Genomic DNA, 19,084 nt, shown 5'->3' with positions numbered 1-19,084 from the left:
TAATATTGCTCAGTTTTCGCTGGCCTCTTCACCTCCCTCTGCAATTCCTCTTCCCAGCCCACCAGCTCCAAAACCTTCCCCAGTATCTGCTCACCTTCGCCAACAAATCGTTGCTGGTAAATATATAGATCTAGCTGACCTCATTCTACTACCACTCAACCAGCCCACTCCACCCAGGTTGATCGACAGCCACGACGGTCCCATCATCATGTGCGGCCCCATCTCGGGCAAAGGAGCTCACTGCGCTTGAGTTTGCTTTCGCCTTTTCACTATACAGAGGTGTTCTCTGCACCGCTTTCCCCTTCCAAACACAAGAGCTCGATACGTACTTGACTATAATACTTGATCTCACCCTATGATTTGGCGGCACCGGCTTTAACTAGTACCACATCCAGTTCGCTTCTCATGCAGCAGTTTGCTTACAACAGTTTGATCAGGACACATTCAGGGGCAGTCTCAACCAGGAACTCTGGTCGCATCTTCGCTGCCCGTTTTTGTCTTTCCTGCAAGATATGCGGTGCTCCTGTATCATCCTGTATCGTTTGAGCCCAAAATAATTCACAGCCCATAAGCCGCACATCCGCTCTTAACTGCTTGGCCCCAACATGTACACCAGAAATTTCAAAACACACAGAATCCATTCCTAGCATGCCTTTGCCACAAGGTACAGATAGGAAGGGCAGACCCATCATGCATCCAGGAGGCCGCACCATTTGCAATAATTTCAACGATTCTGGTTGCCTCAGGTGTTAGTGCCGCTATCTCCACTCCTGCTCCTGTTACAACGGCGGCAATTCCCGCTCAGCATGCCCCCCAAGCAATGACTAGCTTTACCCGTTTCGACACGCATTCAGAATCCAAGATCAAAAGAAGCCTTAAAAAATCACCCTAACCCAGACTTTGTCAACTTTTTATTCAAAGGTTTTTCAGAAGGTTTCCACCCAGGCATTGTCACCCAGCCATCAGTTTCTTGTACCTGTAGAAACCTCCAGTTGACAGCCAAAGAAGTTAGGGAGGGTTTCATGATTGGACCCTTTTCTAAACCGCCTTTTCCCCTCTTTTGCATCAGCCCACTTGACATCACAACAGAAATTATTCAGGCAAAAAGCGCAAAATCGTTGAGTTATCTGTGCTTCATGGTAGTCATATTGCGTGCATAAATAGCCTTGTTCCCAGCGATGATTATTCTCTTAAATACTCTACAGTGAACCATGCCATTTCCCTTGTTAAGATCGCTGGCAGAGGTGCATGGCTTTTAAAATGCCTGCCAATTCACCCTGACTTCAGGTGCCTGTTCGGAGTCAAGTGGAGGGATGTCTATTATTTCGCCGTCAGGCTAACCTTTGGTTGCAAAAGCAGCCCCAAGCTGTTTGAATCACTCTCTGAAGCTCTATGTTAGTTCCTTTTCTACAACCATAAGCTGCCATTTTTAGTTCATCTTCTTGACAATTTCCTAGTCATATCCCCTTCCATGTCACCGCCAGCTCATGAGTCTTCTCCGAACTTGGCGTTCCAATTTCAGAAAAAAAGAGGGCCTATTGAAAAACTCTTGAAAACTCTTGAAAATCACTTTTGTCCTTCAAAACTTTCTCCTCGTTGCCACATGTTCCAAACGACAGCTAGCCTCCCTTACTTAAACTTTGCACTATGGATAATTCCTCAAGACCGCTCTTTTATCTCTCACTTGCTTTCACTTGCAGCATCTAAACCATCACTCCGCAGCACTATCACGCTAGAAAACTCTTCCAAAGCCAAACTGCGACTCTGGCAACTTCTCCTTGCTAACTGGACTGGCATTTCTTTCTTTTATGACATTCAGCTTTACACAGATGCTGCCCCTTCTGCCAGCTTTGGGGGTTATTATGGCAGAAGATGGTTCACTTCAGCATGGCCTCCTGAGTTCTGCCACTATATCCAGGAATGGTTCCTGCCTTCCTCAGCTGTTTTCGAAATCTACCCAGTGGTCATCTCAGCCTTACTGTGGGGCCACAAATGGTCAAAAAGATCCATCCTCATTCACTCAGACAACCTCACTGTAGCTCACATAATCAACAAAGGCCAAAGCAATTCCCCTTCCATCATGCCCCTCATGCATCTGCTCATGCATGGCTGTCAGCTCTGACACTAGTTCTCCATTTTCAGCCACAAAATGCGTGATCTAAACCCTAGCATCGCAGAGCTCATCGACCTCTCCCAAGAAGCTATAATCAATAGTCTTGCCGCAAGCAACTTGGAACATGTTCCGTTTCTTCCACAATCACTTCAATCTTCCCTTCCCGTTATTTGACATTGCAATCACGTCTAGGTTTGTATCTTTTGCATTCCGATTTCTGGGCGGCATCAATTTCTTTGCCAAAACACTCACAGGTTCGCCTTGCTTGACCATTTCATCGCCTCAGCTATCGCTACTCATCCAAGGTCTCAAACGGCAGACACCCTCTGCAACCCCACGGGTGCAACTCAATTCAATTACAATATAAAAATGCAGTCGAATTGAACATATGAGTCTTATAAGTTACAAATGAAATGAAATTCTCAGCTGTTGGTAACAATCTATCCAATCCACAGATGCAATGAAATCAAAACATGGATGTCCATGGGTTAAGTTATGAGAAATGACATAGGGAAATAGTCTTTAACATGCTTACTGAAATATATTTAATACTTTGTGTTGGTGGGGACAGCTTCAAGATACGTGAAGAAACTTTGCATGCATCAGGTGTGGTTGTGGCCCAATTTTCAACTGTTCTGATAATTCTTTATACTCCTCTGTCTAAAATCTTGCGGGGGGCATCTAATTGTGGTTTATGGTGAAATGATGATCTTTCCACTTCCAGATTATGGCCCCAACAGTGCTCACAGGAGCCAGTAGCATCAGTAGTTTTTGCAACAATAAGGTTATGAAGGTCTTGAGAGAGCTCATTGTTTTTACCCATCATGAGATGTTTCTTGTGTGACATGTTGGTAATGACACGTTTTTATTGGCCATCAGTTGGGACTGAACCAGCTGATATTAATTTGCATGACTGCTTTCTAATTACTGATAGATTTCTGCTGGTGTCATGACTGTCCATGCTTTTTTGCACCTTGCCTTCTTCATGTGTTCAATAGTTTTCCCCTGTTTTATTTCTTATTAATACACAAAACTTATGGACATCTATGGTTAGATTTCTGTGCATGTGCGATTTGGATTTTTTGTTACCGAAATCTGGTAATAATGTCAATAGCACCTGTTATGGGCTGGTGATTTGTTACACAAGACACACACATTGTGCTGAACAGACAACATTATTACAATTTATTCTGTCTGATATTCTCATATCATGTAAGTACAAGTATCTAGAGATTTGGACAAAATAGACCACCTGAAAATCAGCAAAAAAATTGTTCAGCGTAGTATGACTAGTTATAACTTGTATAGACATGCTGCCACACAGTAGAATGATGTATGTAAGACAACTGCATTAATGCATTATTCCAAGTATCTATATGTATTATCTGTGGTTTGGTTATATGAGCGAATTTTGCAAAAAAATGGAGATAGAAAGTTCAAAATTCTTCCTTAAATAATTTCCAACCCAGGCTGGTCTTTAACTCATACTGTAAATATATAAGAGCATGCACAAGTGTCTGTTTTCTTGATCCTCCTTTATCAAGTGGCTTTGTGTGTCAGACCACTGGCTCATCTCCAGCAGATTGTCTCAACGAACATCTGCTTTATGTGCAAATGTTTTAACCTGCTCTCTGCCAGCTTCACAGGGAAACCATCTGGAGCATTGGAAGCAATGAAATGAAAATCAGTGCTTGTCTCCCTGTCCTTACCAAGTTGGAAGTGCATTGTACATTGGCACTATAAAAATGCAATTGAATTGAACAAAGTAATAGTAAAATGCCCAAATATAAATAGTCAAGAGTACAGCTAAATATAAATACCCCAAATTGTATAATTTGGAATAACCTTGTAATTTGTAAGTAAACGGTGAGTGTGATGGAAGATCAGATTAAATCACCAGGGAATTCCATACAGGGACAAGGGTCCAGTAATTATAAGCTGGTCTGAGCTGGTCTCTCAAGATTGGTAATTGGGTTTACCCTGATGAACTACAGAAGAATGTAATCTTATCTGCTGGATGGAATGCTTCCCATTTCTATGTAGAAAGGTTGTGTATGTGTGTGGACAGCTGCTTGGTCTCTACAATCATCATGGTTTTGGTGCATTTTTATTGATGGTGCTAAATTCTCTCTTGTAGCATTGTTAGTGGTATTTTATCTGCATGTTACATGCACATCTCCCATAAACACTGCTGTTTAATGATTAATGCTTAACATTTATTTTATAGCCATCTCTTTTCTGTGTGTGCTCAGCTAATTTACTGGACCCTCCTTCATAATTATCTGAAAATGAAATAATATTTTGGAGTAAATTAGATGGATGTTTCCAAGAAAGGCCTATGCTGTTTGTTAATTGTAATAAGAGGAATTTGTTAACAAGTGTCTGTTTGGTGGATTCAAGTTTGACTAAAATAAAATGGGAAATTTAACTTGGATTGAACCAAAAGAACTTCCTATTTTTTCACTATTCTGGTTGTAAATCCTTGTAACCCGTTTTAGTCCTGGTTTTCAGTACACAGTGAACATCATGTATCAGTTAGTAAGTTTCTGTTCACATACGCACGTTGGTTGGAAAGATATTCATGAATATGAGCTTCAGTAACTTATAAGAAATTAAGTACAAATACGAGCAGTGCCTATTTCTTATTGTAGTAGACAATTAGTTTTTTATTCTAAAACAATAGTGACTTTTACTCAGTTGTATCACCAAAATCATTTCAAATATCTTCATTTGGTTATACTTCATCAAGCAATTTGATAAATGGTTATATTTTCTAGATCAAAGACTTGGCTGAGAAGGTAATTTAAATGAAAATGAACCATCCCTGGAAATGCATTAAGCATTTTGACCAAGCAACACACACAAACTAATCATGAGAAATACTCGAAAGCAGAATGTGATGTATAAAAGTTTATATGTGGAATTTGTAGCTAATGTTTTCTCTCTGTACCCAAAGAACCTAATTGTAGTGAGACCAGTTTAGTTTCCTGTAGGTTAAAATTTAAAGTTCTTTTCTAGTTCCAAATTGTTCAATTATTTTAGTTATTTTAGCAGAACAACCTTCTTCATCTCCTTCTTTTTGTTTGCAATCCCTGCAGCCATCGAAACACAGAGCACCAGTTCTGAGGAACTTGTCCCCAGCCCACCATCCCCACCACCCCCTCCTAGGGTGTACAAGCCCTGCTTCGTCTGCCAGGACAAATCCTCTGGATACCACTATGGTGTCAGTGCCTGCGAGGGCTGCAAGGTAGGACTCTTGTACTTTGTCACACAAAGTAATGAGCTTTTTTGTTTCTCTGCCATGCTGAGACCAGGGTTGTTTTTGCTGAAGAGGATTACACACAATTGCCTTTGTTTTTGCCTTCTGAGAACCTTGTGATGGAATTTTTGTTTCTTAATTGTTAACTTTTAAACCTATTTTTTCCATTGTGGGTGCCATGTTGCCTCGTAAGTAACAGCAAGACTGAGAGACAATGATACAGTGCTATGAAAAGAAAGTATTTGCCCCCTTCCTATTTTTTTTATTAAAATATTTATTTTCTCTTTTCTTTGTGCACATTTGTTTCAGATCATCAAACAAAGTTTCATGATAGACAAAGATAACCTGAGTAAATAAAAAATGCAATGATTTTTTTGTTAAGTGAAAAAAACTACCCAGGACTACCTGGCCCTATGTGAAAAAGCAATGGTCCCTTAAGTGATTGTGCCACTCTTGGCAGCACGAACTGCAGTCAAGCATTTGCAGTAACTGGACATTGTTTTATTTCTGCCACATTTGAGGGTTTTCAATACAACTTGTTTAAGGTCATGTCTAGGCAACTCCAAAGCCTTTAAGAGGTGGATTCGCTGGTGTGATGTGTTCATGCTCCTGCTGTATAACCCAAGCACGCGTAAGTCTTTGAGGAGTTTCTGGTAGAGAGCAGAATTCATGGTTCCATCACTTATGGCTAGTTGTTTAGGCCCTGTCCCAAATCATCATGCTACCACCACCATGTTTGACTCTTAGTGTAATGTTCTTTTATGATATGCTATGGTCATTTTATTCCTGATAGAATGGGATTCAAACTTCCAAAAAGCTGCTGTTGTCTTTTCAGTCCACAGACAATTTTCCCAAACGTCTTAGAGATTATCAAGATTTTTTTTCTTGATTCAAATGTGCGACAGCAATGGTTTTCACCTTGGAATTCTGTCAATATCCCAGTCTCTTTCTTCTTGCTGAATCGTGAACGATGACTGTGACTGCTTAACTGAGACTGAGGCCCTTGGATGTTGTTTTGGTTCTTTTGTGAGCTCCTGGAGGAGCTGTTGATTTGCTATTTGAGCTCTTTGTTTTTAGGACAACGACTCCTGGGAAGATTCAACACTATTCCACATTTTCTCCATTGTCAGATAATAACTATCGTGCTGGTTCGCTCGAATCCCCAAACCTTCTAAATGGCATTCCAGATGTCAGTGACTTTGTTTCTCCTCTGTTCTTTCGTTTCTTTAGATCATAGCGGGATGTGTTTTGCTTTTTGTGCTTTTTGAGGGAACCACCTGACTTTGTCTGAATGTATTCCTTGATTCAACAGGTCAGGCCTGGGTGTTTCCAAATTATGGTCGCGTCCAAATTCATGGGCTGCTTCCTCCTGAGGCCGCATTTGTAGACCGATTACGTCACAGCGACGCGCCGAAGGCTGTCCAAAGTCGTAGACTCCTCCGAATGCAGCCGACAAATGCATCCTTCATTTCCCCGAATTTGAAGGATGGGTCGGGTGTGTCCTTTGTGGCCCACCATATCCCAGAATTCATAGCGCGGCCCAGACAAAAAAAAGTTTCCGGCAATGGCGGCCGCTACTAAGTTTTAAAATTACTCTTACTAATCTTTCTGGGTCACAAAATAAACTTTTAACATATTTTCAGGTGAGAAAGTAGCTTTGTAAACTTCAAATATCTGCTCGGTTTATCAAGATATCGCATATTTGCAAAAGTGTGCCGACGTTTTCGGAGACGTCTGTTACCCACCAGCTCGATAGCTAGCCGGGAGCTCGAGGGTCACTGAAGCCGCCGAGAACGGCACAACTCCCGGCACATCATTTTCAGATCACTGCAGACTTTTGCTACTCAGGTTAAACGTAATATATAAGTCACTTAGACAACCTAAAATGTTATTGTTGGGCTTTTTATGCACTCCATACTGTACAGTAACGCCACTGTTTTGCACATGTCTCACTCTGTATATTTTATTTTATATATTTTATTTATTGTTTACTCTATTTAATTTGTAAAATATGTGTACACACACACACACACACACACACACACACACACACGTAGAAAAATATTTAGTATACACATCCAGAAATGCATATACTATTATATATTGTACATATATTTATTAGTTTCAGATGCAGCCATTCTTGTATTTTGCTTGTTTACATTATTGTATTTTGCACAACTCTGTTGCTTGTGAAGCTCGCACACAAGAATTTCACTCACATGTGCTGTACCAATGTACCTGCACATGTGATGTGACAATAAAAGTGATTTGATTTGATTTGATTTTTCAGTGTTTTATTTGTTCGTGAGTAAATTGGTTTGGCTGAGATTAAAGTTATTAGATTAGATTAGATAAAATAAAACTTTATTAATACATCGGGTGGGTTCCTCCTTGGTTTTCACACAGCTGACTAAACTTCAAATAGACTACTGATTAAACAGAAGTATGAGATGCTCGAGAATTTACTCCAGTGTCCTGTTATATTTTAGATAGCACGGAGCAGACGGCCGAGTTTATTAAACTCCACCGAGACAGCGGTGACCCGACCTTCTGAGGATCCGGCCCACGTAGACCGCGAAGGCCGGTTCCTCAGGAGGATGCAGCCCGTGAATTTGGACAGGACCTATGTGGTTAATCAAAGTTAATTTGTGATTTAACAAATGTGTGAAAAAAATAATTTCTGTAGTGTATAGATTTTTAGTTTTGTTTATGTTGGTTTTCAAAGCCTTAAACGCCATGAAGTAATTTTTTTATATATCTGCAGGAATAAAAAGATGTTAAGTGAGAAAATCTGATTGTTTTCCTAATTTGAGTCTACCACTCCTTTGTTACACAAGTGTATTCGTGCCCCGTCTCTGTCTGCCACTGTTCTACTTTTAGAAACTCCTCCCAACATCGGCTCTGGCAGCAGTTTCATATCTGTTGCTAGGCAACTGCTCACACCTGCATGCAGATAGACACGTATACAAACAATATTCAGTAGGCCTGTGTGGAGTTTGGTGTGCTTCTTTAACGTTTTTAATGGATTGGTGTACAGTACTGTTAGTAGGAGCAGTAACAGAGTAATATAATAATATTTTCTGAGGAATCCACATGTATTTGTTGAAGGTGGGCTGTACTATTTCTTGTCAAGTTCTGCAGTTTTCCTTTCCATGCAGTCCAACTACGTGATGACCTCTCCCCCTCCTCTCTTTGTAACTGAAGCAGTGGTATGAGAAGGATTTTTGGACTTAGAGAGGCGGTGATCCAACATGTCCTCATCCCAATGTGTAACATACCGACGACAGTGAGAAATCGTCGGTTACGCGCTGGGAATGATAATGCTCTGGGTCAAACTAAGTGCTGTGTAGGCTCCTATTACATCTATGTCTCATCATAAAGATCTGTCATGACCTCTGACCTTCTTGCTGTGACCTTGATTTAAGGAAAGCTCACATTAAGTGCGGCATCACACAAGAAGTATGGAAAACAAGAAGAAACAAAAGAAAAGAAAATCAGGAATGGAGCATATCCTTTTTCACAGTGTTACTAACTCTGATGTTAAAGATGTTAAAATCATGGCCGCATGTTTTGGGGGGTTTTTGTATTCTATTTGTTACAATGAATCTTTCTGTCTCAGTGACAAAAGCTTTTTTCCCTGCAGTGCATGGGGCAAGCCCCCTCTTATAGGCTGGTGCAACAAGCATGCAGTACAGCTGCAGGCTTCAGGCCAACAAAGAAGATGTTTTACTGCTCAGTGAATGTGCCAGTTAGAGCCACAGATACAGTCAAAAGCAGACAGTGGGAGATTCTGTGTGTAGGCCCGGTGGAGAAATGTTTGAGTAAACTTTTAAAAGTCTTCTATGAAATCTGGGAAACAGACACTATCTCTACTTTTAAGATTGGGCTTCAAACTTTTCTTTTTGATAAAGCATATAGTTAGTGCTGGATCAGGTGACCCTGAATCCTCCCTTAGCTATGCTGCAATAGACTTAGGCTGCTGGGCACTTCCCATAATCCACTGAGTATTTCTTCGCACACCTTTTTCATTCACCATGTATTGTGTATACACTAGTGGTGCAACGGATCATGGTTGATCCGATATCCGAACCGATATCGGATCAACTCCACGGTTCGGCACGCACGTGATCCGAAGAAAAAGAAAAAAAGTATCTGTATGGTGGCGTGGTGGGTCTGTCAAGCGATAGCTATGGTCAGCGCTAGAGGTCCAAGTGGAGGAGCAGAGGAGTTTGCGGCATTTAAGCAGCCCTTTGGTGCCCAGTCCGACCGGGCTAAAGCTATTACAGAAGCTACTGGGTGTTTAGCTGCAGATGGGAGGCCGTATTCTGTTGTGAAAAACAAGGGGTTTAAACTGTGATGAACGTGCTTGAGCCACGCTATGATATCTCGTTGCGCGTCCGCTTCAGTGACAAGATCGTTCCAAGCATGTATGAGCAGGAGAAGTTTAAAGTTATGGCTGAACTGTCCCAGGCATCTTCTGTTGCCCAACTACGACCTCCAGGGCAACGGAAAGCCACGTGACCGTGACCGCTCGTTATATCACAGCGGAGTGGTAGATACAAAGCCCTGCACTGCCCTATAGATTACATTAGATTAGATGAAACTTTATTTATCCCTCGCGTGGGTTCCTCCAGGAAATTCAGTTTCCAGTAGCACAGCACCGACAGAAGTTACAGAATGTGAGCAGAAATATACCACATATGCATTTATAAATACAGAGAATACAAAAGGGATAAATAGAATAAATAGGAATAAGAATACAAGGGAACGGCACATTTCAAGTATTGTGAGTCTATTACACCTTTGGATATTAACAAAAACTATTGCACAGTGAAGAGGCACTACAGCTACTTGTTCCCCCTCCTTTGTCCCTGTTTCCCCTCCCTCTCCCCTCCAGAGAGGAGTTAAACAGTTTGATGGCGTGTGGGACTTTTTAAGTCTGCTGGTCCTTGACTTTGGGCGAAGCAACCTGTCACTGAACAGACTCCTCTTGTTTATGGCCGTGTGCAGAGGATGCAGAGGCTGCCCAACATGGTCCATAATGTCCATATTGCACCTTAATTTGTTTTTATATAAGTGTGTGGAATGAGTCTTCAGTTGAATGTTTTTTAATAGGCAAAAAAATACTTAAATAAGTAAATGGCAAGTTGAAATTTTGTCTTTTTTTTCTATTTTTAAGGATCTGAAAATTGATCCGATCCGTGACTTAAAACCGTGATCCGATCCGAACCGTGAGATTTTTGATCCGTTGCACCGCTAGTATACACCATTCTGAATTTATTTACTTGATCTTATTAATCGCTGACCCTCTTCCACAGTGTGTGTTTGGCCTTGTCTTCCTACCCTCACTTGAAAATTGGTTGGGCCAGATGGCCACCCATCCCTGAGGCTGGTTCTCCTGGAAATTTTTTCCTGTTAAAAGAGAGTTTTTCCTTCCCATTGTCACCAGGTGCTTACACAAAGGGAGTCTTTTGACTGTTGGGGTTTCTCTCTGTTGCTGTAGGGTCTTTACTTTACAATATAAAACCCATTGAGGCAACTTTCCTTTTGATTTTGGTGCTATGTAAATAAAGTTGAATTGTGTTGAAATTGTCACAACAGCCCTGTACATGCTCTCCTTCTCCTTTCTCCTTCCAAAGATTACAAAGTATATTTTAGGTGAATTGATTTTTGTTAGAATTATTATTATTATTAGTTGTAGTAGTAGTACAAAAACAGAATTTTATTGCATTCTGTTTTTGCTTTGCTCCTACTAAATTTCTTACAGTTAAAGTCTAAATTGTGGACATTTACTTTTTAACCCTTTGTGAAACATTAAAGGTAACAACAGAGTATTAATCCATTTTAGTGTGAATAGCTGGTCCAGGTTACTCTAGCCCATTAAAATGAACAGAGGCCTGGGGCCGATTGGCCAGGCCCCTAACTTTAACCCAGTTATTACCAGGTGCCCCGATCTAGGGGGGAGCTACGGAAACAGGTGTGGGTGATAGATACTGGGCTTGCAAGGCTACTCAGGTTCCCGGCTTTTATTAGAGCAGGCTGGGTAGACACCTGGGAGAGAGAGATAATTAGAACTGGGCGAGTCCCCTCACCCATCCATTGGCTCTATTAACTCTGCATTACCTGCTGGGTAATACTCATAGGGTCAGATTAGGGTTAGTTCAAAACAAGAGCCGATCCAGACTTGCTGCATTGGGGTGCTTGTCCCACCAGATCAGACACCACATTTCTTAATGTTGTCTGTGATCTTCCTCTTTTCCTCTTACCTGGCAGCTCCATATTCAACATCATTTTCTAACACATCCACCGTCCCTTCTCCACACATGTCCAAACCATCTCAGCCATGCAGGAAAAAGATCCAGTATTAAAACCTGAAGCAGCTTAGGTCCTCAGCTAAGACAATATCTTCATTTGACACCTGTTCACTGTTGATGTCATGTATGTGCACATGTTTCAGTGTTACTCTCAGACTAATGTTCAGTGGACAGAAAAGGTTGTTGGTGCAGGATAGGCTGCACACCCATCTCTAAGGTTTATAGAGATTGGTCAGAAAAAAGAAAAATATGCAGTGAGTAGCAGTTTTCTGGGCGGAAATGACTTGTGCATGCCAGAGGTCAGAGGGGAATGCACTGTTTATTAAAACAAATGGTTGCAAATGTCCTTGGTGATATTGGTAACATGAGATGGTACAAGCAGTCCATTAAAGTCACGCATGTAGTCCAGTTCAATCAGGAAGTCCATAGCTACAGTTGCAAGGTTTGCTGTGTCTCTAAGCACAGTGTGGTAGAAACAGTAGGAGGCAACTACACAAGGAGAACAGGAAGAACAGGGCAGGAACGATCTTCATGTTATATGTTAGAACTTCTGATGTCTAGATTTTTAATCATACTGATTATTTCGTAGTTTACGTAACTGCAAGTTATAGTTTGAGAATATTTCTAATAACAGGTGTCAGTTAATTCGTTGTTAAAACTTTTACACTACATTTTAACACCAGACCAATGAACATGTGTGGGAAAACAACGTTAATAGATGGTGGTTGTCCTTCTTGCAGTGTGTGATTGTGTTATAACTGAGTCAGTGTGTTGCTCTGTCATGGCAGGGCTACTGTGTTAGCAGAGCTGATTTGAATTGTTAAAATCGGGTGCAGGCATATGGGCTTCCAGAAGCACATGCATATGCAAAAGATGACAATGTCTTCTGTATTGACCCAAAGTCACATTCAGTCACTCCTTACACTCCCTGCTGAGAAGGGACATGTCCTTCTGAAACTGAAGGTGAAATATCTACAACTTTCCAAGAGTGTTAAAGTGCCGACTGTCAGTTTTCCTTTACATGCAAACCCTTATGTTTAGAAATGTGAGCCCTTTTATTTATAATCAAGTACCACGTCCTTTTCATGGAACAAGAATCTTTAAAGGATGGTCACAGAAAAGGAAATAGGTGCAACACATGTTGTAATTACCGTGTCACATAGGAAAACAACAGTTTCTGTTGAAGTAGTTAAAGAACTATTTACATATGAAGAGAATATTTAGAGTTTTCAAAAGTAGAATGGGAGGCAGAGCTTTAAGCTATCAGCCCCCTCTGCTGTAGAGCAATCTCCTAGTTTAGATTTGGGAGAAAGACACCCTCTCTACTTTAGAGGCATTAAACCTTCAGGTGATCCTGAACCATCCCTTAGTGGTGGGTGCTTTTATTCTGTCTCTATTTAATATGTTTACCTTTTTTATATTTTCATACAGTGTTGAGCTAGCAAAATGTTGTTCTTTGCACACTCAGTGTAGTAAAACAGTTCTTCCACCCTTTCCTACTCAGTTTTCCCTAACGTTCCTTGGAATGCTCTTGAAGTTCTGCCTGAGGTGGGAGTTAAAGATCTCACGAACTGGGGCCTCTGTCAGGCGCCCTCAGCTCACCTTCACAATACATTTACTGAAGGTTTGCCAGGTCTGTCCAGCATCCTCCGCTGCCACCTGATCCAACTTATCACCAGGTGGTGATCAGGTGATAGCTCGGCTCGTCTCTTCACCTGAGTGTCCAGAACATACGGCTGCAGATCAGATGAAACAATTACACAGTTGTGGACCTGGGTGTCCTGGTGGCACATGCATTTATGGAGAGTCTCATGATTTAACATAGTCTTCATTGTGGATATTAGTTCAAATTGTATTAATATTAATAATATATAGTTATTAATATTAGTTCAAATGTCAAATATGTATTTTTCATGAAATGTTATCTTGACTTTCATTGTATTAATTGTAAGAATCAAAGCCTAGATAAATAAATCCTAAGACACAAATATGACCAGTGAACACAACAGTTAAATCAGACCGGATGTATTCTCAGTTCGCCATAAAGAAAGATGGGTTGAACTTGTAAATGCGTCATGAGTGCTGACAGGTGTTTGGGGATGAAGGTCAAGGTCAAGGTAACTTTATTTATACCCAAAGGCAAGGTAAATTTGCTTTACAGAAAAATGACAGCATTTGGCATCCCTTTAAAAACACACATACCTAGTAAATATATAAAGCTCACTGTGGCACATATATAGTAATTTTAATATTTCGAATCAAAAACAGTTCTTATTTAATTCAGTGACAGCAACGGGGACAAAGCTGTTTTTATAACGCTTTGTCCTGCATCTCGGAAATAGAAACCTCTGTCCTGAGGGAAGAAGCTGAAATTCACCCCTTAGAGGATGGGAACCATTTTTAAGGATTGATAAAGCCATCCTCTGTACCTGCTCAGAGTACAGGGAGGCTAAACAAGACTGTGGCTCACCTATCGGACGACTGGACCATCTCACTATCTGATTCAGAGAGTTTTTCTCTGTGACAGAGGTCTGACCAAACCATGCCACCAAACAAAAGGATAAAACAGACTCAATAAAAGAACGATAAAACAAAGTTAAAATTTTTTGGTCAATGTGGAAATGAACAAGTTTCCTAAGGCAATAAAGGTGCTGGTGACCCTTTGTACAAACTGATTTGCAATTTTGATCAAAGTTCAGTTTTTCATTTATTATGGTCCCAAGATATTTATATGATTGTACTTGCTCTATTTTCTGACCTTTAATTAAAGTGACTCCGTGCCCATTGTGTTGTTTCCTAAAATCAACAACCATATCTTTTGTTTTAGATATGTTCAGCTGGAGATAAGACTCCTCACACCACTGAACAAAGTCATCAATGACTGGGCCGTGAATGAAGACAAAACTTTGAGTCGTTACACTGCTCACCCCGTCCCTTCTGTTTGTTGGGTTCTGGAGCGTCGACACAATAGGATGTTTGATGGAACTGGTTTGACAAGCGAGCGACCTTAACCTCATCTCTTTATGAACTCTCTCTGCTCTGTGTTTCACCTTCAAATCCACAGAAGGGAAGAACCTCACCCACAGCTATTTTAGATTTTTAGGTTCAAAGTTAGGACTCAGCTTACTATCGATTTTACTGGATGTATGCTGACTGACATGCCAGCGTGGCAAAACCCAGGAAACCCTCCAGGCTGACGCCTAAAATCGTATTCTTTCGTAAGTATAACAGGTGTTCACATTCATCCATCCATCCATACTCTTCCACTTATCCTTATCAGGGCGTCAGGTATGAGCTGGGATGATCAAAATCAATCTGTCTTTTAATTTCTTTACGTGGTCTTGAAGAATATTTCTTCAGTCTTTATGGAGGACACTCCAGAGGTCGTCTTTGGATGCTACAGTTTGAATCTATTTTGGCATACCTCAGCCTTTTTCTCCTATTTTCCCTCAAATGGCTTCTTGACAGCCAGCTTTCCACTGAAAACACTGCTGCTGATGCCATGGCAAACAATGAGAGATGCATTTCCCAGGTCTTGTGATGGGTCGATGCTGCATTTTTTCCTGCTTCTTGAAGACATGATTTTCAAATGCTACTTATCTGCATTAGAGTTTTTTCTAGGCATTCTGTTGTCTTCCCCTTTTCCAGTTTCCTCAATTTTCTTTAAGACACACTTCATGCCGTGCTAATATATGGCAAGTTTTTGGCTAATATCTCTTTTGGGACATATCTTGTTATTGCAAAAATACAATTGTATTCCCATTAAACTGTCTTATCTTTGGGATTTTCATACATTCAGCTAAAGAAATGGGAACAAAATATATGTTTTTGCAACAACAAATTGTTTTTTTCTGCCATTAAGTCAAGTGTGTTCTTTTATCCATCCATCCATCCATTAAATAATTCATATGTCAGTGTTCAGTGGTTCAACAAATGGTCAGGTAAACACTGGACTGAAAATAAATGAAACCCTGCTCTTTTCAGAGGGTGTTTTGCATATTGGGGTGGCTGTAGCTCAGGAAGTGCAGTAGTTTATCTAAGACTGGTGCTTTGAACCCTGGCTGCTCCATGCTCAGAGTATCCTTGGCCAAGATACTGAATCCCAGGCTGCTCTCCGATTTGTTCACTGGAGTTTAAATGTCAGATAGGCAACACCTAGGTGCAAAAAAGTGTTTGTGTCAATGGGTGAATGAAGCATGTTGTGTAAGTGCTTTGAGGAGAAAAATGCTTCAGAATAACCAATCCATATTTGTGGTTTTAGATATCCTGCTGACTAACAAACACATAAACAGGAGTGATGGATGGATGGATACATGTATATAAATGTGGTAACAATACTGCATCCGTGTATTTCTTTACCGATTTCGAATCAACACTCTTAAATCTGCTTATTAGTTAACTGTACACTGCTAATCAGTTGTGTTTGCTTTGGGGTTAATGAAAATAACAGGTGCACTAGGGGAACAACAATGAGACAAACAGGAATGGCTTTACAGCTGGAGACCACTGACACACTTTCCTTTTCTGTCTGTTTTTTTCACTAGCTTTGCATTTGGTCAAGGTCAGGGTTACTACAAGTAGCTTGAGGTGATAGAATAACCACCAGTAAGCCACTTGTATAAATGTCTCTGACCAAGCAATCAGAAATATACTCCATGAGCGTGGCTGAGGGCCTGACATCCTCTAGTGGGTCCTGTGCTTATTATCTGGGACCGTAGTGCCCAATAAAGCACCAGGTCCAACACCGGCTGAGTACACATGGCAGACGTGAAAGGGTTATGTTACCTGTAACATCGTTCGCAGTGATTGGTTTGGTGGCGGGTTAGTGATGGTCTGGGGAGGCATATCCATGGATGGAAACAAAGACCTCTACAGGCTAGGCAACAGGACCCTGACTACCCACTGCTTCACTGAGTGAATGGGTCAAATGCAGAGAGAGTAATTTCCCCACAGGGATCAATAAAATATACATTATTATTATTATTATAATCTTTGACCCACTGTCAGACCTTAGACCGGCGGGTTCCTTATGTGGCTAGAGCAGGGGTAGGCAACCTTTTTGATGACGAGTGCCATCTAAAATTTCCTCAGAAGTCAATGTGCCATATAATTGCATTAGCAATAAATTTAATTACGATCTATATTAACAGCTGCTGTGCTGAGTGGACAGCTGCTGAAGCATTTGAAGGGTCGGAATGTGGAAATTTCAACATCGTTTGAAAAAACTGACAGCTAGCAACGTCCCTCTCACCGGTAGGCTAAGTGATTTTTAGCCAATTACAAGTTGAATCTGGTAGTTTGGGGTTGTTAGCTAAGATCCCATCATTAAGAAGTGGTACAACTAATGTGTCTATGCGAGCTAATTTGCGATGTGCTCCGCTGGCCCGGCCATTTGCTTTTTAATGCACCTGCTCAGATTAATTCACTGCGTGTCGTGTCCAGGGCTGGACTGAGACATAAATGGACATTTTGACTAGAGACCAGCCCCCCAGGTATTATAGGAAAAGCCATAAAGCCTTTGAATGAAAACAAACGCTGCTGTGACAGTGATGTACAGTCTTGTTGGTATATGTATGATTTCTATACATTTTACATCAGATAAAAACTTTGGTTGTAAGATTCAGATAATTATTTAATAAAAGCGAGACATTTTAAATGAGAATCAGAAAGAAAAGTATTTCTTTGTGCCCCGCCCCTGCACAGTTACCAGCTGTCAGCTACTTAGAAAAGGATCCTGGTGTTATTTGTCTCTCAGAAACAGTTCATAACTTCAACTCATTCATGTCACCTAAAAGGTAAACCTGTTTCTCCATCACAGCTCTGATGATTCAGTAAGGACATCTCCTGGTTTCATCTTCATGTTTCCCTCTCACCACATATTCAAACCGACATCATGACCAGCAGCTTCACAGCTGTGGCTCCAGCAAACATCAGCTGATATTAGAAATTAATATTAAATAAATTCTAACAACAGCTGATCAAGCTTAAACGTGCTGCTGTTGTTTAGCGCGACATCCGCTGGTTTCCTCTTTCGGCGCAAAGTGAGTGATAAACAAACAAGAGAGCCGATCAGCTGATCACTGATCAGTTTTCATGACTGAATTAGAGATGAAGAGGCAGCTGACAGCGTAAAGGCGCAGAATAAATCCAGCTTTGTATCTTTTTTCATCGTAGCTGAAGTTCGGGACAAACTGTGTTCCTTTTCAGCTCAATAGGAATCGCGTGACATTTTCTCTGAATACGGGACGACTCCATTTTTTACGGGACGGTTGGAAACTCTACTAACTAACCTTATGAATTAAATAAAGTTCACTATCAGTAAAATCATAGCACCCACCCAGCTGTATATAAACTCCATCATGCTAGCTAGTAATATCTAATATCTAATATCAGTAGTATATCTGACCCAGATAGACTGCAGGTCATAACTTCTTATCTGAAGTTCAGTTCACCTGACACTTGGACCACCCCAGCTCCGCCATATCCGACACCAAACAACTGAGTTATTCTTACACATCTGCCAGCATCTGGCCAGTCCAACATCTTTCATTGTTTATTAAATCGTTACTAAAAAAAAAAAATCATCATCGGCCCATAAAAATGAAAGATCACCATCGATGGCCAGTCCAGCTATGGTCGTGCCATCAGTTAACCCTTCGCGTGCCAACTGTGGCACGCGTGCCCAGGGTTGCCGACCCCTGGGCTAGAGTATGCAGGCACTTCCCGGAGGATGAAGGATATTTGACCCACACTTGCCTGACCTAAATCCAATAGAACATCTCTGGGACATCATGTTTTAGTCCAACTGACGCTGCCAGGAGCTCAGTGATATCCTGGGCCAGATGTGGGTGTGTCCCACGATAACATCTGTCATCTCATCAGGATCACGTCCTGATATTGCAAAACAGACTAGCCTGCTGCATCACTTTTTCACTTTGATTGGTGAGGTGTCTTTGAATTCATCAGACACTTGGGATCCCATGTGTTCTGAAGTACTCCTTTCTTATTATGACTGCTCTGCACTGCAGCCTCTTCTTCCAATTTCCTCTTTATATCATTATTTACTCCCTGCAGTCAGCTTCTGTAGCAGAATGGAGATGAAGAGGTCAGTTGTGTCAATAGTTTACTGCAGAGCCAAAAGAGGACATGAATCTGCTCGGGCCTTTCTCTGCCTGTCACCATAATCTCTCTCTTACAGTCTCTCTCACTCTGCGCTAACACACACTCCATAATGTGATTTGTCAACGTTGTATAACATACAATAAGCCCAGGCAGTAATAGAGAGGAAGAAATAAAATGGAGAAGGTCAAAATGTCAGAGCTGTGACAGGAAATAGATGCAGTGGTGTGAAAAAATGTTTGTCCCTTTTTTTGTCACACTTAAATATTTTAGATCATC

The 19,084-nt window shown here is 41.0% G+C and overlaps 1 protein-coding gene across 2 annotated transcripts in view; it reads left to right on the top strand.

Annotated features, from left to right (window-relative positions):
- LOC146683794 (retinoic acid receptor beta-like) overlaps positions 1-19,084 on the top strand; it is a 165,191-nt gene that overhangs the window by 60,597 nt on the left and 85,510 nt on the right. For both annotated transcript variants that reach the window (XM_085447045.1, XM_085447044.1), the window contains exon 2: positions 5,212-5,360. In XM_085447045.1, coding sequence (XP_085303171.1) covers positions 5,212-5,360 — 149 coding nt within the window. The remainder of the gene's footprint in view (positions 1-5,211; positions 5,361-19,084) is intronic.

Source organism: Copadichromis virginalis, linkage group LG22, assembly GCF_057382275.1.
Source record: "Copadichromis virginalis isolate Kocher_CV1m ecotype Utaka linkage group LG22, C_Virginalis_male_GT1.1, whole genome shotgun sequence".
In the NCBI taxonomy this organism is placed as follows: Eukaryota; Metazoa; Chordata; class Actinopteri; order Cichliformes; family Cichlidae; genus Copadichromis; species Copadichromis virginalis.
Note: the sequence above shows the minus strand (reverse complement) of the source record. Positions and strands in the feature narration are given on the sequence as shown.